At 37.7% G+C, this 22,161-nt stretch overlaps 1 protein-coding gene across 1 annotated transcript; it reads right to left on the reverse strand.

The window, feature by feature from the left end:
* Nucleotides 1–681: 681 nt before the first annotated feature.
* On the reverse strand, nt 682–21,903 carry LOC127934477 (RAC-beta serine/threonine-protein kinase). Its single transcript, XM_052531899.1, has 14 exons — nt 21,483–21,903; nt 16,215–16,370; nt 15,927–16,055; nt 12,515–12,626; nt 11,972–12,119; nt 8,334–8,465; nt 8,184–8,249; nt 8,015–8,083; nt 7,791–7,913; nt 7,500–7,628; nt 5,938–6,152; nt 5,767–5,854; nt 5,409–5,511; nt 682–2,165 (listed from the first exon to the last, which is right to left on the reverse strand). The coding sequence occupies exons 2-14, from the start codon at nt 16,258–16,260 to the stop codon at nt 2,086–2,088; spliced, it is 1,440 nt and encodes a 479-aa protein (XP_052387859.1). The 5' UTR covers nt 16,261–16,370; nt 21,483–21,903; the 3' UTR covers nt 682–2,085.
* Nucleotides 21,904–22,161: the final 258 nt, after the last annotated feature.

A 22,161-nucleotide genomic window follows, 5' to 3' on the forward strand; every position in this document is an offset into this window, starting at 1 on the left:
AAATTCTGACTCTACCATCTGAATGTCTCAACAGAAATCCAGACTCATGAGACCAGGCAACATTTTTCCAGTCTTCAACTGTCCAATTTTGGTGAGCTCTTGCAAATTGTAGTCTCTTTTTCATATTTGTAGTGGAGATGAGTGGTACCCGGTGGGGTCTTCTGCTGTTGTAGCCCATCCGCCTCAAGGTTGTGCGTGTTGTGGCTTCACAAATGTTTTGCTGCATATTTCAGTCAAAGTTGCTCTTCTATCAGCTTGAATCAGTCGGCCCATTCTCCTCTGACCTCTAGCATCAACAAGGCATTTTCACCCACAGGACTGCCGCATACTGGATGTTTTTCTCTTTTCACACCATTCTTTGTAAACCTTAGAAATGGTTGTGTGTGAAAATCCCAGTAACCGAGCAGATTGTGAAATAAACAACCATGCCACGCTCAAAATTGCTTAAATCACCTTTCTTTCCCATTCTGACATTCAGTTTGGAGTTCAGGAGATGCTAATCGAAGCAACTGCCATGTGATTGGTTGATCAGATGATTGCATTAATGAGAAATTGAACCGGTGTTCCTAATAATCCTTTAGGTGAGTGTATACTGTGACTACACACCCACACACACACAAATCAACTACACATTCACACAAATGGAAAAATGGACAAAAGAAAGAAACAAAAAAACTCTACTATTGTAATATATATTTTTATATATATATTTTATCAAGACAATTTAATTTCAGGGAGTGGGCGAATGAAGAAAAAAAAAATGATCCAAATAAAATAAGGAATAAAACAAAAAACGAAACAGTTTGATGTTCCTTACACATGAAGCATCTTTAAAATGGCAAAAGAACAAAAACACCTCACACATCTAAGCGGTGTGTCTGACAGCTTCTGTCTGGAGAAGCACACCTACGTTACACATCTGGAGATGAAGTTGAACATTTTTTTTCTCTCAAACATCCTAACCATTTTTTTCTGACTACACTAATAATAAAAAAAAGAATGAAAAGAAGGGTGAAGGCTGCGACAACAATGGCTGAGCACGCAGGTACGTGTTTCCACTGCTTGCTACTTTTACCAGTCGGTCATGCTGATGAAATAACAGGACATTCAAATCCTTTTTTTTTTTTTTTTTAAACAGTTGTTGCCTGCAAAACTTTCGAGAGAATGAAAACAACATGATGGACAGTTTCTATGATACAGTAACCTTGGAACAACAAGCCTCTGGGGCTTCACATGAAAACTGGAAAAAGGCTTCTACATGAAGCCAGTTTCAAGGTTCCTGTTTGTGGAGGAAACCATTGAACAACACGCTAGAGCCGTCTTCCTCTCTCTCTTCCCTTTAAAGCACAAACATCTATAGTGTGTGAGTCTCCAACCCCCTAGCAATCCCACCCCGTTCTGCTCCTTTATGCCCATGTACAAAATTGAAACACAAAAAGACACACAGTTGAAGATGTAGACTGAGTCGAGACATCCGTCGATGCACGCACACATGCACAGCATTCGGTATGCTACCCAGGCAGAGAAACGGCACTATTCCTTTCTGTGTGACCATCAGTCCTCCAGCTGTATATACACTATTGGTAACAGCTAGTTCCAGAAAGAGCACTTGTACAATTGCAGAAATATGGCTTTAAAACTGTAACAATCAGTGGGAAATAAGTCCAAATAGTTTGATTTCTCTAGTCCCCACAAGATGATTTAGAGCGTGTTTGATATCTGTGTTTACAAGAGGCTTTAGTCCCGTAGTCCAGTGTTTTGAGTGTGAGTGTGTCTTGAAACCTGCTGGTCCTGAGCGGTGTTCTCGGTGGTACCTTATTGGTTGAGATTTATTCAGTGATGGATGGATTGTGTTGCAGTGTGTAGTGTCAGGCTACGATTGGCTGGATGAAAGGCCAATCAGAAACCAGGACTGACCAGAGGGTCCCACCTGTTCAGGATAGTTCACAGATGCCGTACTCCTGCCTAGAACCCACTCCTCAGTAGGCTTGGGTTGCTGGTGCACATGTCCTTGTATGAGTTTGCGTTGGTGTATGTGAGGGGCGTCCGGTTTGCTGGTAAGGGTGAGAGAGTGGGAAGGGGGGGTCACTCCCGCACACTGGCTGAGTAGGAGAACTGTGAGAAGTGTGTGCGTGTATCTGGGCCCTCGGCATCAAGACTGTCATCTACAAGCAACAGAGACCAAGAACAAAGCATCATCAGCAATTGCGAGCTATAAAAAGTCAGACTTGTGAGAAAAATACTCAATTTGGAGAAATAAAGTCAGAATTTCGAGATAATGTGGTTGTGAGTTAAATTCAGTATTGCATGATATCGATTATTGTGATATAATGTGATTCCAAACGTTAAGATTATTTTCACGGGAGATTAAAGACAGAAATATTCGTTTTGATTAACTTTGGAAGATTAATTGTTCACCACAAGACTAGTAATGTGCGCTTACAAAGTAAACAGGATCCCTAATTTAAACCTGCAGATTAACTCTAACAGATTCAACACTATTATAATATAGCACTTGCATATTTATTGCTCTTTCGTTGGTTTTGATTCCTTCTATTGTCCTCAATTGTAAGTCGCTTTGGATAAAAGCATCGGCTAAATAACCAAATTTAAATATAATGTAAATAAAACTAAATAGACATTAGATTCAACCACTGCATTGTAATCATTATTAGTGGTTGGCCGATATATGATATATATTGGAGGTCAGCATTAAGCAAATACGCATTTATATAATTTAAACAAATCTTTGAATGATTAATGAGCATTTCACAAACCTTGCAAACTTAATTGAATCCAGCTATGAGATTGTGAAGTGTTTATGTGTACCCAGCATGATCAAGTGTTCTCAGTCCGTGTGAATTGAATGCTTTAAACCAGGCATCATTAAACTCAGTCCTAGAGGGCACGGTGTCCTGCAGAGTTTAACTCCAACCCCAATCAAACACACCTGAACCAGCTAACCAAGGTCTCACTATACCGGACACTTCCAGGCAGGGGTGTTGAGGCAAGTTGGAACTAAACTCTGCAAGACATCGGCCCTCCAGGACAGAGTTTGGTGACCCCTGCTTTGAAATATAAACTCGTGATTTCTTTCTTTCTTTCTTTCTTTTCTTTTAAACGCCATACCAGCTTCTAAAGCTATATTCATGGCGAGAATAAAGTACAATCAATCAAAGGAAGACTATAAAAGATGTTTAACATTTATTTCCTCTAGAAATCTTAGGACCATGTTTGGATTCACTTGATTAAATTTTTTTCCAAAAGTATCAACGGAATAAAAAAGGTTTCTCACAGGGGCAGATGTAATACAATCTAGAAGGATATGTTTAATGGACAATGAATTCTGACAAAATGAACATTTTGGAGGATTTTCTCCTAAGAGTAAAAATTTTTATAATTTTTGAATGTCCTATTCTGCATCTTGTATAGATGACTTGATTCCAACGATTCTCAAAACAGAGTCTAAGTTTTTTCTTCACATCAGGATTTATTTCATGCAACTTATTATTTAGACATTGATCCCATTCTGATTGCCATTTATTTCTGATGTATTCATTTATCGTTTGTTTTAAGTCTGTAAAAGGTATAAAACTATTTACTAATTCTGTGGATAGTGCTTCAAACTCGTGATTTCAAATTATGCTACGCTTTATGCATTTCCCCGCTGCCATATTAGTGTAATTTTCAATGCATGCTGTAAAATGTTTTAAGTTTAATGTTTAGTTGAAAAATATTATTCCCAGTACACACAAACTTCGCAGGATACCGAGACCCCATTGATTAGAGTGTTTACTTTTTTTATGATATTTTTTATTAAATATTTATTTGTGGAAAATACCTTGTCATCTAAAGTAGGTTTACACATGTATTTTTAAATCCATTGTCAAATGATTTCAAATTTCTTAAAAAAAAAATCATTTCGGCTTTATATCTGCATTTTTACACATCTGTATGGACAAGTAAACAGGATTATATCAAAATATCACATGAATACAATTGGTTATGTTTTAAGAATATAAAGACTTGAGAAACAAAACTGTGTTCCGACTGACATGGTCCCTACACAGTGTTCATTACTCCCTACTCCCTGAGAAAAGTTAGACCAAACTTTGTGGCAATAGTTAAGTCCAAACTGAACATGTGTGTTTATGGTGCGTTGTTGTCTCGGCGGGGCCGGGTGTGGTGGAGATGGGGCTTAGGTAGATGATATGAATTTTTAACCCTTTAATGCGTACGATCACACCGGTGTGATCAGTTTTGGCTGGTCCCTGTAGTGTATGATCACACCAGTGTGATTAGAACTTTCAGAGCATCACGTCATCAACTGCTGAATTTGAATCTCTTTCCTACTTTGGCTGGCGCAGAGCCAGGTCAGACGCGCTGAGCATTTGTCATATCATCACCAATATTTAGTTTTAAACCATATAATGCTTACTTTAGGTTTCAGATATTTAAATACAGGTAAGTACAAGCAAAACCATACATTTACAGTTTGTAAAATACACGCTGATGTCTATGGAAACGGCAATGAGCCATACAAATATAATCTGACTTCATGTTTTTATTGATATCATATACAGATTTTGTATGTAGACGATAAAGTTTACTCTGCTCTTCTCTGAGTTTACCGAACACCTACTTCAAAGTGTTTCGGGATGAGAGGATGAATTTGCGTGTTGTAAATCCCAAATTCGGATTTAGCGTGAACTAACATGGCGGCGCCCATCACCCGGTATAGATCAACTAAATTCAATAAAAAATTAAACTACATTCATGCATTTAGCAGATGCTGTTATCCAAAGCGACTTACAGTGCATTCATGCTAAAATTCTTTACCTAACATGCTCCCTGGGAATCGAACCCACAACCTTTTGTGCTGCTAACGCAATGCTCTACCACTGAGCCACAGGAACAGTAACACTAGCACGTTTGTGAATATTGTGAACAAAACATGTGTCAAAGAGCTATAGTAGCTGTGTTGTGTCACATGACAAGCATGATGCGTCGCCATGGAAACAATAAGGCGGTACATTCTAAAGAAACTCATGCCTGTGGCTCAGCTAGAACATTTTAAACTCATGTGCGAAAGGGTTAAGGTGATTATCGATATGATATTTTTGACATATCATATCCCAGCTATTTTCAGTTGAGACAAATCAAACATGCATTTTAGTCTGGGACTAGCCTTAAGCCTCACCTGTGAAACCGTAGGGTACATATAATAACAGCATCATGTGACTTTTACACCAATGCTCTTAATGCATTTTTGATCCAGTGCAACTCATACTTGTGCTACTTATTTGGAACAGTTATGAGGGCTACATTTGCTGTAATTTTCCACAAAGTGACTTGTTAATCATTTTCTCAGACACACACCTCACAAGCAGAAGAACTGAGGTACTCACATTGGTCAGGTGGTGTGACAGTAATGGTCTGTGCAGTGAACTCGTCGTCAAAGTAGCGTGTGTCTGTCTCTGAGGTCACTTGCGGCTTGAAGGGTGGGATAAGCTGCATAAAACCACACAAAGAGATCAGCATAAATGACTGTTCACTGTTAAATGTCTAAAGAAGTAAAAAATAAACATGTTGTGTTTGAGGGTATATGTCTTCCGAGCACACTGCATCAATCATGCAGAAACAATATTGAAACATGAATGCAAACGATATTTGAGAGCATCTGTCCAAGACATTAATAGTGTATATTCTCTAATACGTGTGATGATTATATCTCATGAATCAGTTCCCACTAACTTAAACTCTCACCTTCTTTTGAAGGACATCTTGCCAGTTCATGGAACTGAAGAACTTGTGTGTCATCACTTCTTTGGCATCCTCAGGACCTCCTCCAAGCCTTAAAAACACCACATTCACATTAATAAAACCATACACAAGACCCCCCATCATAACAACAGTAGAAACAGATGCTCGTCTTACCTCTGTTTGGGGTCTTTCTTGAGCAGGCCGGCCAGCAAGGCCTTTGCCTCGGGCGAGAGGTTTCTGGGGAAGCGGATCTCCTCCATTAAAATGAGCTCAAACAGACGTTCGTGGTCCTGGTTATAGAACGGCAGCCGACCACACATCATTTCATACATGACCACTCCCAGACCCCACCAATCCACCGCACGGCCGTAATCATTGTCTTCTAATACCTACATCAAAAAACGTGGAGAAGATGAAAATGAAGCAGAACATTTAAAGATGGCAATAAAGCAAGAGAAAACAAGAAGCTCAAACAAGACATTCTTTAATATTGGGAAGGTTTATCAAAGTTCTGCAGCTGTTTTAGTAAACAACTGTACTTTAATAATGCGGCGTATTTCTGAGTGACAAGTACATTAAATGAATGTGTGTGGGAAGGGGGGGGGGAGGGGTGAATAACCAGGTTCAACTTATAGTGTACCCCCATGTATCCCAATGGTGCCCCAACCTTATTTGGAATTAGTTATAAATGTTGAACTTGTTACAATAACCAGCATTAAATTACTGTGTTAAACACTACTGAATACTTTAGATTTTATAAAGTTATATATATATATATATATATATATATATATATATATATATATATATATATATATATATATTTTTTTTTTTTTTTTTTTTTTTTAATGGAACAACATTCACTAAATGTGGACAATATAAACACAAGGAATGCACAAATAACCTTCTTTGTGCAAATAATAATGGAGTGATATTTTTGGTTTACAAAGCATCTTTTTCCTTTTGGCCAAAAGAACAATCCAGCTAAATCTTATTAAAGGGGTCATGAACTGAGAAATCTAAATTCCCTTGATCTTGTGACATGTAAGAGGTCATCGTACTATAAAAACACCCAGTAATTTTCAGAACTCAAAACTTTCTCATAAAAAAAAAAAACTGCTTATATTGAAGCCATTCTGCTAAAACGACAGGTTGTTGAATGTACCACTTTATGACCCAATAGTGTGGCTAAACACCGCCTCTGCATAAAATGAAAATTACTTTGTCTTTCATTTCAGATTGTTTGATATGTACTGAGTATTTATATGTTTTAAACCTAAATCCATCTGTGAAGGATGTAGACTGTCAAACATACACAACTTTTAGCTAATCGTACCAGTGGGCGTTTACTTCTGGGTCTACAAGCCACAACAAACATAACAGAAAATTGTTTCAAGGCTTTGTCTGTATTCTTTCTGCGTCATAGGACTTGCTTTTTTATTTTTAAATATTCTTAAACCTTCATATAGTGCTTCTTGACATCTAGTACTATTGTGTAATATTGCGATGTTTTGTAGCTTCTGCTCTCCTTTCAATGTGATGACATTTAAAACACACAAACAACAAGATGATTTCCTGCTTTAAAACAGTGTGGGATTTCATAACAATAGATCAGAAAATTTGAAAATTAGAGTTGGGCCTGATTCACAGGGTTTTCCACATGTAATCTATTAAACTATAATCCAAAAATTGATTGAAAAAAAAAAAAAAACATTCATGGAGTGAGTAGGGAGTACCTCAGGAGCAAGGTACTCTGGGGTCCCACAGAATGTCTTCATGGTGGCCTCGTTAGTAATGCCCTCTTTACACAGGCCAAAGTCTGTGATTTTAATATGACCGTCTTTGTCCAGCATTAGATTCTCCAGCTGCAGAGACAAATGCAATTCAAACAGAATTAGGAAATCGTGTTTTGCCATTTGTGGAAAAAAGGAACACAGACTTCATGTCTTTGTGGTCTATGACACAATTTTCAAAAACAATTCTAAGTATTTTCACAATGATTACATAGAGCATTAAACACAGAAAACCTTTAGGTCCCTGTAGACGACATCTTTAGAGTGCAGATATTCCAACGCTGAAACAATTTCAGCCCCATAGAAGCGAGCTCTATCTTCCGTAAACACGCGCTCTCGAGACAAGTGGAAGAACAGCTGGAAACACGTAAAAACGAGACAAAACATAATTTTAAAAGAGACAGAATGTGAAGGATTTCCTAGTTTGTTTTTGTAAGGAGCGACAAGATGTGACGAACCTCGCCCCCGTTTGCGTACTCCATGACAAAACACAATCGATCTCGTGTCTGGAAGGCGTATTTTAGTGTCTGTGGAGAGATTGAAAACAATGTGAACTACAACTCTAGAACCAAGATAATTGTGCAACAACAACAACAACAACAAAAACCCTGATGGAGCTGGACGTACTGTGAGGAACGGATGCCGTGTGTTCTGCAACACTCTGCTTTCTGTGACTGTGTGTGCAACCTCGTCCTGAAAAAGGACACAACACTGTGTCATTAGTCTCACACAAGTCATTCTGGAGAATTTTACGTTTCTGATCTGTGTGCTGCCCACCTTAGCAATGATGACCTCTTTGCGTAGGATCTTCATGGCATAGTACATGCCAGTAGCCTTTTCCCTTACTAGAATCACCTTTCCAAATGTGCCTTTGCCCAGCAGCTTTAAGTAGTCGAAGTCACTCATTGTCTAAAGAAGAACAAAAATGAGTCATGACATTTTTTGTATTAGAATTAAATCTGCTCAGTCATAAAAATCTCAACTTTTAAAATTATGTAAATAAAACCTATAGTTATGCCAAGTAATGGATAACGAACAGCCAAGCGTGTCATTATCACAAAATAAACCATGGCAGGGTGATCAGGACCCCATAGCAGAGTGGAAGAGTCTCATATAATGCTGAACAGGACTATTTTGACAAGCTGATTCTAAGTGATCTTGTTTTTTACAGTAATCCACATTATTCCAGTCCATTAATTAACATCCTGTGAAGTAAAAACCTATGTTTGTAATAAACAAGACCATCAACAAGAAGTTTTTAACTTCAAACTAAAATACAAGTCCTCTACCCATAAAATTGCTTTCTCCAGTACAGAAAACTTTCTACAGTTCAAGAGTTCTCAACTTTATGTTGGTGGATTCTGATGTGAGAGAACATCAGGGGATGGACGACTTCTCTGGAGGAAGTGTTATTATGGACTCAAATTTTGGCCAGAAACAAGTTTAAATTTAATACACCTTAATAATAGATTTGCTTCTTACAAACATGCAGTTAACTGACGAACTAGAGTCGTGTCAATGACGTGGATTACGGTGTTGTTTTAAACAACTGTTTCTCACAACTGTTAAACTCATTCTTGCTGCATCCATTCACAGTAGAGAATTTATTGGACTATAATGCCAAGCAAATCTGATCAAATGAACAAACCAACTTATCTACATCTTGAATGGCACTGAGGATGAGTAAAATTTTGATTTTTGGGTTAATTATTCCTTAAAATAACTGAATATTAAATGAAGATAGAGAGAGCAAGGTGATACGAGAAACTTGACAGTGGCTGTGTTTACACTTGGCATTAACATGTGATCACCGTGATCCCATCAAGCAGATCAGATCCTCAATCAATCAGAACAAGTGTGCCCACAGTTAGTCCTCAAACGTGAAGCCAACCTTATAAACTATGCCCTCCCCATGTTATCTTATGGGACGTGATACAAACTAAATTAAATTTCACTGACAATATTTTGTTTTCAAGAATGGTTTGTGTCATTTGATTTAGATTTTATTCACGCTGATGTAAGTTAGGGTGTTCGTTTTTAAAATAAGTTTGGTTTTAGTTAGTTATGTGATGCTATAAAAACAGGAGTGTGACATCCTAATTGACAGCTTCCCTGATCTTCAAGAAGAGACTGGAGTTGTATTTACCTTATTTTAACACAAGCCTTTTTTACGAGAAGTCAGCAAACAAAAATTGGACCAGTCAGGCTAATTTATAAAGGGTCAGGAGCGTGTGTTTGCAATCGACTCCAAAAGTGTAGGCAGGACGCTGCTTCACTTTGCTCTCTACTGTGCAAAATCTGGTTCCAAATCAGCGCAATATGGCCACCCCCTATTGGGACAATGGCGGCTTCACTTTTATTTTAATGGAAGTGAATGAAGGCGTGTCGTCCATCTTTTTTACAGTCCATGGTTTATACTTGGCAACATCAACTGACTTTTCTATCTGGATAACCGATTGGATCTGTATTTCCTGTGCAATATAGTCTGCAGAGAATAGCCCAGTGCAGTCAACCTAAAGAGGGGGGTTTTCTTTTGAAAAGCATTTTCAGATGCGGGACATTTTAGAATTCAAAGATAAGTGTAGGAGTCTCACTGGTCTCCACATGTGTGTTCTCGGTCTTTTTTTCCTGATAGTTCACTCGAGAGGGCACGGCGTTTTGCATGATGTCGACCTGTGAATGCTGACACGATGGCTGGATTGTATTTAGATTACACTGAGATCTGATCACAATGTGTCTCCGACTACCTCTGGACCAGGACATGCTGATTGGACAACAATCAGATCAGTAGTGCATTTACACTTGTCTTTTCAATGTGTAGTTGGACAACATCCGGATACAGGTTGCATGTAGGGCTGGGCGATATATCTAACTATATGCAGTGTTAATTTTGACACAAAATTTTAATTTAGTTTTAGTCTTAGTCTTTTGACTATAATTCTTTTTAGTTTTAGTCAAGTTTTAGTCATCTGATTTGTTTTAATTTTAGTCTTATTTTAGTCGACTAAAATTGCTTGGTATTTTAGTCGACTAAAATAAGACTAAAATCAATAACAGATTTACTAGACAATTTTTTACAGCTGGTATAGGAAACAAACTTAACCAAAATATATAAAACACAAATTCAACTTTATTTCAACACAACTGTGTCTTTATTTCGATTCAAAAGCTTTTATGCAGCAACAAACACTGTCATGATAATGTAAACAATAACTAGCTGCCAATTGACCATCAATAAAAGAAAAATAAGGTTAGGTCCAGGACCTTAAAGCTTACAGCGGAGCTGAACAATAAGTGCATACATTTAAAGTAAATATTTAATAAGTTGGCAGCTAGGTGGATAAAAAAAAAAGTAACAAGATATTATAAGGTATTCATTTGTCTAGCAATATTGTATGTTTTAAATACTACAATATTGCTAGATTTGTATGTATAATGATAGGATGTGAACATTCATGTTTCACATGACTAATATAGAAATATTTGTGATATTGTCAACAAGTAGAACATTATAAAATATACTAAACATTAGTATTAATCAAATGTATTTATCGTGATATTATGTATTAGTATTGTGCTCTCATCTAACTTGAAGAAGGGGCTATTTTACATTACTTTTCAGTTCGTAATATTTAATGCTACAACATCTACGCACTGCAGTATTCCACTTTTGCTTAGCTCAATAAACATAAGAACATCGTTGTGAAATTACATTTGAGAAAATGTCCAGGTGGCTCGTCTGTAAATGTCTTTGTTAAATGTCTTGTTAAATGTCTTGCCACGAATGAGCGCTCCGCGTGCTTTACACTTTGTTTTGTTTTGTTCGTCGTCAAACGTGAAGTGAGCTGTGGACATTTTGTCGCTCTTTTAGACATCACCTCTTCGAATGCCGACTTCCCGGGAGCTCATTTAAAAACTGAAAACCTTCGCTTCACGTCTCAATAAGTCAGGCTCGGATTGGTTCTCTTCTCTCATGCAGTCTGGCCTGTTATGTTTTGCCGGGTCTTTGTTGATTCCTCGCATCTCTCCAGTCTGCTGATTTGATTTTCGTCACAGTCTATTTTCGTCTCGTCCTTTATTCGTTGACGATAATGTCAATCAATTTAGTCATAGTTTTAGTCTCCATCAGTGCCTTCTATTTTAGTTCTCGTTTCGTTTTCGTCCGCAAAAATATATTCGTGACGAAAATAATGACGAAAATATTTAGTCAACGAAATTAACACTGACTATATGATCATGGGCATATAGTCAGTAAATCTGGTTCCGTGATTATCACTAAATCGCCATCACCTGCTTTCAAATGGTGCGGCATTTAATAGACCGAGACAATGGACAACTGAGTTTGTTTCTCCTGGAGAAGTGAAACGATGCCCAAACAACCAGAACATGGCTACACCTTGAGTTAAGGCACTTACCACTTTGGTGCGCGACTTTGCAATGGCAGCCTCCATCCCCTCCAAGCTGTTGTCTCCAGGGGAGCCAAAGTTGATGTCCATTGGCTCTTCCTCTTCCCGGGACTTGAGCCCATTGGCAACATCCTGAATTGCACGTATCCACTCCTCTCTTTATTGACATCAAAATAAAATCGAATTCATTAAATGAAAAAAAAACAAAAAAACATTTAAGAAGTTTTGGTTCCTCTTGTTATTTTCTAGGTTCTTACACTGGTCACATGTACGTGATTGCCATCCTTTGAAAGAATTGGTCTCTTTAGTCACAATGACCTTAACACAATTCCTGTTTCCACTGAAATGTTTTTCAACTCCCTTACGATTCAATTTAAGCAACAGGCAGTGAGTAATAACCTGTTTTGGTTGGCAAAAATCTGATTAATACATCTAAATCTGCTTTTCCAGTAAATACCATTCAGCATCTGTTTCTTAAGCGCTCTCGCTACCACTCATTCATTTACAACAAAGACACTGATTGCAGCAGGACCCTCCATCTCATCTCCTCACCTTTCAGCATTGCTGTCCACATGGAAGGTGCGCTCAATAACAGTGGTCCACTGCAAGCAGCGGATGACAAATGTGTTTGGCCGAGGCCGTTCAGTCTTCATCAGCTGACACTCTGTGAAGGATATTAAAGTTTTGAAAAGTTGTATTTTGGATTTAAATTTGTTGAATGTCAAAAGTTTCTAAACTAAATATATTGAGTCATCTGCTATTTAATGACCTCTTGCTTTCTTAATCGAAGATGATTCTTGACCGAATATGCTAGTAATCTAGGTTTAGGAGATTTAAACAAACAAGAACATCCAACATTGATAGAAAAACACATACACACAACCTCTTGTCAAATTCTTTTGTTTTTGCTCATTTTGCACTTTGATGAGTGTTTTTTTTTTTTGTACTCTGGCAAACACGAAGACTCTATGTAAGATTTTTTTATTAAAATTTCCCAAAACCACTAGAACAGTGTTATATATTTTGCTTACATTGTCTCAAATGTTTCTAAGAATGCATAATCCAGAGAATTGATCAATTTTAACTAGTGTCACGGCCCGTGCCTATATTGTCACTGTGTCGCCTGCCAATGACGTCATAACCTCTCGATTTCTAGTTTTGGAGAAAATATGGAGACACCAAAGACGCTTTAATATGTTGTGAGTTTTAACAGACCAGTTACGATAACACAGAGTAGCATTATAACTGAACTTTCAAATGTATATACTATGATAAAACAATGCTGCTTTTTCCCCCCACATACGCACAAACAGAAAGAGCAGAAGCAGTCAAATAAAAGCTCCGCTGCTTTCGAGCTGTGCGTCACGTTCGTTCAGTGACCTCATTTCGCTTTGATGGCTTTCAGTCTCACCCTGCTTCATTCTACTACTTTAATAAATCATTAGCTCATATGTGAACGTGATTTCCAGCCGAGTCCCATCAAATTGCATCGGCTGTGGGGATGAAGACCACAATTCCACACTCAGTCACAGACTCATCAAAATATGGATTTGTCTCTTTGTTTAAAATACATGCCTAGCAGCGGAAAATTACATATTGTACATTAATTTGTATTTAAACATTAAGTGTGTAATTTCCGGGAAACTTTTGAAAAATTAAAAACACTTATTAAGAGGTTTTCTTAAACACTGATTTATTTTCTACTGGTCAGACAAACAGATTTTACATAATTTACCACTACCACTTTCGCAAAATGTCAAAATCCCTAGTAGCCCTTCGGGCAGGCATTCTTCAGGTTTTGGTAACCCAAAATTAATTTAACTAGCCCAAAATAAAAAATGACATCGGCTGAACTTTACTGTGGACAAATCACCATGATCAGCCAAAACTAGTAGCATATAGGGATCAGTGATGCGCAGGTTGATCCAAAATGAGCGGTGCCTGTGGTCAAGTCATCCAAAAATATTTTTAATGATATTCGTGTCACCGTCGGTTGGGTCGTTTTAAAATAAAGATGCCAATTAAACCTTTGTATAGTACTAGACAATTTTGAAATACATGGGCCTACACTTTATTGGCTGAATAACTGGCGTGAAGATGACACACAAGCTCAGTTTGCAGGAAGAGATGGAGGCGGCGAGAGAAAAGGTGAAGACTGGAGAGCAACGGCGCTGTTTTTGGTAAAACATGAATTTGACAACTTCATTAATTTTTCATTAATTCAGCTTGTGCCTCACAGATTTGAGAAATATAGGCTATATATTACAGAAAGCTTGAAATGTCTACTTTTAAACGAAAATATTCAAACCATAATAAATAGGCTACTCTCTGATTATGTAATCCATATGAAATGTGCATTTTTCTCTGGCGTTAGACCGCATCGTCAACTTCATCTTTGCAGTGACACAGAAAATACCAGTTTATTGCTAAACAATTAAATGTCTCCTTGCTAATTTAGACATTCATGATCATTATTTTAACCGGTTCTTTGCTTGCGGTCATAACGCTTATTATCCGACCCCACGGAATGAGTGAGTGGAGCGGAATATTCAGAAATGTGCTCTCCGCTCACGAGCTCTGATCGGAAAAAAAACGAACCTCACTGTCTGCTGAAGTTACATAAACATGAAAAAAATAAATAAATAATTACAAATTATGAGTTTATTGACGATTTTTTGTTTTTATATAATTCTTGACAAAATGTAAATATATTAAGTTTTTTTTTTTTTTTTTGATTTGCTTAGTTCCTATGACTATGGCCCCAATGATGCTACGATGAGCATTTACTACTTAAAAAAAATGCGGGTCAGGAACAATATTAAATTTTTTTGCGGTCCGAGTTGCGGGCGGGTTAGTTGAAAACGTTGGTCGGTTGCAGGTTGTTTATACACTGACCCGCGCATCACTGATAGGGATTTAACGATTCACTAAACTTACAATGCGATAAAATTCACGATACAGATTACATTTATTTTATTTTTTTTTTTTTTTACAAAATGAGATATAAAACAAATTACAAATGAAAAGGTGTCCTTTTAATTTTTCTCAGACAAAATTCTGCATATTTCTTTGTGAAATGAAATGTTAAATAATAAAAATAACTTGAAATTTTAAAACGAATCCTAAATCAAGTTATACAACTAAAGGAAATCTAAACCAAAAGGCTTTGCCTGTGCTCTATTTAAAATCAGAGGCAACCACTGCATTTGAATTACTATCCAAAAAAATGCTAAATACATGTTATTTGGATTGTATAATTCCAAAATTGTAAGCAAAAACAGAATGGTCTGATTTTAGCTCTGTGATTTTAGAATCTGTGTGTGTATGTGTTCATTCAGAAGCAAAGAGAAGTGAAAATTAATCAATTCTGTGTATTGCATTGTCTGAAAAACGTGCGTGCTTTGAGTGAGTACACACAAAAACCAGCGTGCTAGCTTTGAATGTTCACGCATGTTTTAAAACGCTTGAATGTTTAAATCCCCAAGACTTCGAAATAAGTGCAAACAACTATGATCCATTTTACCCCTACAAGTGAGTGAACAGCGTATATCATGTTAGGAATTTTACATCACTATTCAAGATAGTGGATATCAGGGCAGAGATACATTTTAGTAGCCCGAGTGGATAACACAATAGCCCAGGGACATCAGGCTAGCAATTTTGCGAGCACTGCTTTGGGTGCTAGGTGATGGGAAAAGTGATCCTTCAAATCTCTTAAATCAGCTGAAACAATGTAAGATTCAATGTTGCCAGATATAAAACAATGTATATAAAAAAATATATAATTAAAAAAACCTTGTTGATATTGTGCAATTTCCTATTTGGTGCAATTATCCTTATGATGCATCCCTTGCCTTAAGAATAGCCCATAGCTCAAAAACTAAACTAACTACAGGGAACCTGTATATTAGAATACTAAACACAATCTGGTTAGTGTGGAGAGATACAGTGAAATGTGGCAGACCTGCAACAGAGAAGTTATTGAGAGGCGGCTGATTGTGGTCTGACGTCTCTGGCTTCTCTTTGTAGCCAATGAAAGAGCCATCACTCTTTAGGATGAAATATCGGGGCCTCCATGTCTTAATGTATTCACCTGCAGAAAGGAAGAGGAAGAGATACAAGGAAGTAAATGGCAGAAGGAAGAAAGTTGGGATAAATCAAAAAGGCAGTGAAAAGGAAGACAACAACTCAGTGTTTATGATATAAAAGTATGATAAACAGTTGCAAGGAATGGGTGAGTAAGCAATCTCACCTCTCTTGTGGAGCCAGCCCTCTCTGACGATGCTGACCTCGTTCATGCTGGGTTAGGGGTGTGTGGGGCGTAGGGCAGGGTGGCAGGGAGGTTTGGGGAGGGGGAGCGTTGAGTCTCAGGTCAGGCAGATGTTCAGTATCACAGAGCCAAACTCACCTGGGATCATGCAAATAAACCATTGTTAACCACAATAAAGTATAACACAGAAGGCACCAAAGACTAAGGAGGTTTACATTTCTGTTGCTTATTTTTAGCAAACAGTGTTTGTGAACAAAACAAGAACAATGCCAATATATTAGACGCCCACTGATTTCGATGTATGGCAAAAAGACGTTTTTCATGATATTTTTTTGAGTGTGTGTTCAACAGACTGAAGAAAAATATATGGTTTGGAACAGGGTGAATAAATTAGAATTTTCAATTTGGGTGAATGATTCCTTTAATTAAAGCATTCTGCATGTGAATTTATTATTATTACTAGAGATGCAACGATAACATTTTTTCAGAACCAATCTGATACAGAACATTTTGAGTATCTACCAATATCGATCCAATCGAATACCAGTGCGGCTTTATTTTTTTTAAATCAATGTCGAATTTCTATACTCTCTGTGTTGACCTCATCACCACTCTTTTGTGTTAATCACAATATACTACATAAACACAACTTCATTTTAATGAAAAATAAAAATATGTAATCAAAAAATAATATTATAAACCAGGTTAGTGGATAATTCAGCAGCAAAACATACTCTAAAAAAAATCACGGGTACTCAATTTGTTGATTAATGCTTACTGGAGACGCGAACCAGTTCAAACGATTCAGTCCGATTTGGTGAACTGGTTCAACCGTTTCACCAAGAAGAACCGGTTAAATCAAACGATTTGAACATTTAAATTTAAATTAAATTACAATTTTTATGTAATTTTAAAATGAATGCATTTAGCAGATTTTTCCTAACACGTGTTCCCCTGGATTCGAACCCCCAACCTTGCGCTTGCTAACGCAATGTTCTACCACTTGAGCTACAGGAACACTATTTGTTCTCGAACCGGACATCACTAGTACAAAGGGATGAGACATTGATACGTAGTGTATTAAATCTGTGCGTTAGTTTAACGAGCCTTTTCTTTGAACAGTTATAAACCTCAGTTACAGTGCGCTCTTGAAGAGAGTATCTTTATTTTGACAGTAGTAAAAGAACACAACACGCAGTTTGATTGCTGAATGGAGGATGATAGACAGCCACAGCGGAAAGAATAGTTTGTGAACTTGAATTGAAAGACTTTATTAATATTAATCTGTACCTCACGTGGAACTATGGAACAGCTTCAGAACACGTTTAATTAGGGGTGTGCCGGTTTCAGAATTGGTGATGACGGTTATAATGACGTGAGTCAAATGTGACGGTTCATAACATAACCGTCGGGGGGGGGGGGGGGGGGGAGGGGGGGGGGGGATAGCGTGTTTCATTTTGTTTCATATTGTCTCGCCACCATGCTAGTGGATCTGCCGTAGAGTCAATTGGTTGATCTTGGAGATAGCGGGTTAACTCCGTTTCAGCGCGCGCTCTGATCGGTAAAGGGGCAGAGATTTCAGACCTCCGTTTATTAAGGAGATCTGTCACAAAACTCATCATCCGCGCCAAAGTTTTTTGAGCAAATTTCAAAGCCGCACCCGCCCGCCATCCGCTGATTGTTTTGCGGTCTATGCTTTGCTGATGCGAGCCGCAAAAAAAAAAAAAAAAAGCCATTGTCTGTTCTGGAAAGGATGCAGCAAAAATATTTAATGCTAGAGTATGAGGCATAGGCCTACGCTGAGTTTCATTTACAATGAGATGCGTTCTAGTTCACAGTGCAGTGCAAGTGAACGCGGCGCGCTGGTGCTTCCATGTCACGGTTATCATTGTCTGCTATATTTGCTTTTTATTTATTAAAATACATGCAATTGGTTGATGAAACATCTATTAAAATTAAGATAAAATTGGTTCAAAACGAAATTCGTTTTTAAGAAAGGTTTTCTACAAAGCAAAATTTAATGAAGTGGTAAATATCATGTCTGACGATTTACAAAACTTCATTAAGTGGTAAAAACCATGTCTCCCGATATATTGCGCATCTGATGATCCTATCTAAAAAATGAAAATAATTTTTGATAAAAAATGTTTGTAAAAAATATTTTAGTGACACGGTTTTGGCGGTTATAAAGTTCTAATGACGGTGTTCAACTATAACCGCCGGTCTCACGGTTATATACTAACCGTCACACCCCTACTTTTAATATGTTCTTGAAAACGTTTTGGTGATTTATAATGTTTCTGTGCCTGCTGGGGGCTTAACAATAACACAATAGTACACGCACAGTATCGGATTAGGATTGGTCTCGTCTGACTGGTACCCGATCCGCAGAAAATGCCAGTATCGGAGCCGATACTGATCCCGAGTATCGGATCGATGCATCCCTAATTGTTACTGCAGCACACAACTGAACATTTTCCACAAATGGTCACCTGACCAAACTGCAGGAGTGCCATCAGTTTAGAAATGTTTGTAATGTAAACTTGACAAATGCAGCATTCAGCACTCAGCAACAGACAAGCCTCAATTTTACATTTAACAGATGAGGGACAGCTGAATTTCACTTGTTATCATCTTACTGAATAAAACAGAGACTCCCATGCACGATCCAATAAAGCTAAAACTGGGCAAAGAAGGAAATAAATGAATGAAAAGATCATGACAAAGAGGTAAGTGCTAGACATTCTATGGAAAATTTCAAATGAATGAATTGAAAGTGCTGAGTCATTATTCACAAACAAGTTTCTTTAGATGTGGGATAAAAGTGCTGACGGAGGAGCAGGGTCTCCATACTGGTGGATGGATGGATATAAGCGGTGTTAATTTTTTTTTTGTCTTGGACATCTTTAAGAAGACAACGTAATCCGTGTGTGGTATATGAGTGGACCATTGATCACCTGTTATTATATAATGGCTTATGTGAACAATAAACATATTAACCTCACGTCTGCAGAACTTAATTTGAATTTACAAACATGTTTAATTGATGTGTTTAGCTTAGATAAATAAAGTGTGTGCCAAAGTTATCTGGTGGAAGGAAGACTAAAATAACCACTTTTATTTTGTAGTTAATTTGGTATTTTACTCTGATAATATACATAATGCAAATTATGTTTTTTTTTATCACAATACGTGTGGAGAGAATAACATGCACTTAATGAACATGGGACAAGGATGAGCTTCATTCACCACAATATGTTTTTAAACCATTTCTGACAGGAAATGCGACAACACTATTCTATCATCACCATGGAGATGCCAATTAGACTGCACTAAAGCCAGTCTGAGCCACAGGTAAACATGCCACTTTGTACAGCGAACAAGACAAGACACCTGCTGTTTTCAGAAGAGACATAAGAAAGCACGAGCTTTGGCTGCGACGCTTGATAACTAGGGGACAGACATTTTCATCCACTTGAAGAAAATGTGAGCGTAGTTTCTACATGCATCAGCTGATTTTTTGTGTTATGCAAAAAAAGTCATACAGGAGTTGAACTATTGAAATATTGTCCTTTTATCTGTTATTGCCATTAGCATCAAAATAATTACTGGCTTAATGTATCTGTCATAATATTAATATTGGTGCAAAAAAATGTATATAAAAAAAGCCTTAAAACAGGGTATTAGTTAAATCTTCTTGAGTAGCTGTAAAATATTAAAGATAATAATAGTTACTGTCAGTGCAAAGTGCTCTCATATAAGAAGCACATTTTAGCTTGTTATAGAATATTTAAACTATTACAATTTTACAACTATTATACAATGTTAAGATTTTTGTTCGCCAAATTCCAAAAAGTCCAGTTCAAACTCTTTTTGCACTTTGATTTGACCCAATAAGTGTGATCTCTTAATAAATAATAACAGCTCTCCTTAACCAGAAACACGATTCAAAGTAGTACCTTTCAAATATGTAATACAAACAGCAAAATGCATTTCTTGGTTTCACATTCAGTATTAAGTGTTTGTTTAAATAACTTAACCTATACAATAATAATCGATAATCTTGCCTTATCAAACAGCACAAAAAAAGCTGTTTTCTGTCTGTCTGTGTGTGTGTGTGTGTGTGTGTGTGTATGGTGGGGGGGTTATAGTGAGTATAAGATCAGTCTGTTCCAGAGGAGTTTCCTGGCATAGCAGTGCCTCTGGCACAGACCTGGCATGTTGTCCTATCACCATGGGCACAACACTGGATTATCCCTGAAAAGTAAAATACGCACCTTGTGATGCTCCTGCTAGTCCACAACACAACTGCTTAACACATGGCATTAAAAACACACTGACCGACTCTATCGCTGGCATATATTCGTGCATCTAGTGTGCGTGTGTATCAGTCGGTCAGTGGTCTGTCTGCCTGTTCCTCTTTTTCAACAACAACTCTTTCTCTCACACACACGCGCACTTTGAAGTCCACAGGCGTTGACCATTTCAACTAACTAAAGATTACACACTTTCTGTAGCGAGTGGAATAATTCCAGACTGAGAAGTCCTGAATCTGACCCCTCTCAACCTCAATAACCTTCAGGCCTCATTTACACACATGCACAAACCCGACAGATGCTTTATTTGATAACTGTCAAACATCCGACTACTTTTACCTTAAATAAAGTCTCCATATTTTAAACGTGCCTACAGAATAGCACTGGACTCCACGTGGAACAGCATGCCAACTCTATTGATAAAACCGAAAACAAAGTGGCACCAGTTTGATCGATCATATATGCACAGTGAGTTCGCCCTATAGATCCACATGTATCATGCATTTGTACAGCGCGTAAAGGGCCTGATCGATAATATACTCTCATTTAAACTTATTCAGCTGTACTATTTCTTAACTTAACAGACTGAGAACCCCGTCAAGACACAATGATGCACTTAAAATAGATCCGCAAGCAAAGACGCCGCGGGAGAGATCAGCAAAGCGCCAAATGGGTTTAAATTCATCTTTAAGCGTGCTTTTATTAAGTAAACAGATTTGTAAAGAAAAAATGATTGACAAACATGACGGGAGATGCGATTTTTCTGTAAGGTAAACCTAAGAAACACATATTAATACACCGATTTATCTGGTAATGTATCCGAAAACGCAACAGAACATAACATTTAAGTGCAATTTAAATATAGAGACTCGTGCTAGGCTAAACATCACGCTAGCCATCAATCATCGATGCACGTTTTAGTCCCTTAACTTACCTCCACTTTTACTCTCCTGCGATGTGTTGGTTACTTGAAATGTAAAAATCTTCAGAAGCCCATGTAAGTGGAGTAAATGAAGGGTGTTTAGAGACGTGAAATGTGTGTTTAATCCTCTGGCGAGCTGCTGTGTTTTGAGCTCTGCCAATGACCACTCAGCTGCCCCAAAAATAACAACACCCAGCCGCCGGAATATCCTCACAAACAGCCCCTCAGTGGCCCAAAACTCGAACCCGGTCTCCCAAACTCATCCCTCAACACTTATTCGACGCATTTAATGCTGTTAATAACCTCGCCGTGGCCGTCCTGCAGGTCTGTGAACGATATTACGGTGGAGATGGTATCGCGGATAGGCCTCCGTCTAGCGACTCAACGGGAGCACAAACAGGAAATGACCTCAGCGCAAGCTCGGCGCGACGTCACGGGCAACGTCCGAAATTTGAAAAGGGCCGTCTTTTGTGTTGCTGTTTGTCAACAATTCAGTGATAGCGAGGTTATGATTTTATAATAAAACCATACATTTCCGGATTGTTTCGTCGGTTGCTATTTCAATATTGTAACACATTATGTACGTTTTCTGAATAAGCTCCCTCTACCGGATCTCTGCCACAGTTCCTCTGCAAAAATGTTCAAAAAAGTTATATGGTAACGTACTACCTTGTAGTGGAAGTTTATATTA

The sequence above is a fragment of the Carassius gibelio genome, chromosome A18 (genome assembly GCF_023724105.1).
Source record: "Carassius gibelio isolate Cgi1373 ecotype wild population from Czech Republic chromosome A18, carGib1.2-hapl.c, whole genome shotgun sequence".
NCBI classification, from domain to species: domain Eukaryota; kingdom Metazoa; phylum Chordata; class Actinopteri; order Cypriniformes; family Cyprinidae; genus Carassius; species Carassius gibelio.

Coding starts and splice junctions, on each gene's coding strand:
- LOC127934477 (XM_052531899.1), bottom strand. CDS start 16,260: ATGAACGAGGTCAGCATCGTCAGAGAGGGCTGGCTCCACAAGAGAG. Junction 8,466..11,971: donor CAAAGTCGCGCACCAAAGTG/GTAAGTGCCTTA, acceptor GTTCTTCTTTAG/ACAATGAGTGACTTCGACTA. Junction 6,153..7,499: donor CAGAGTACCTTGCTCCTGAG/GTACTCCCTACT, acceptor TTTTTGATGTAG/GTATTAGAAGACAATGATTA.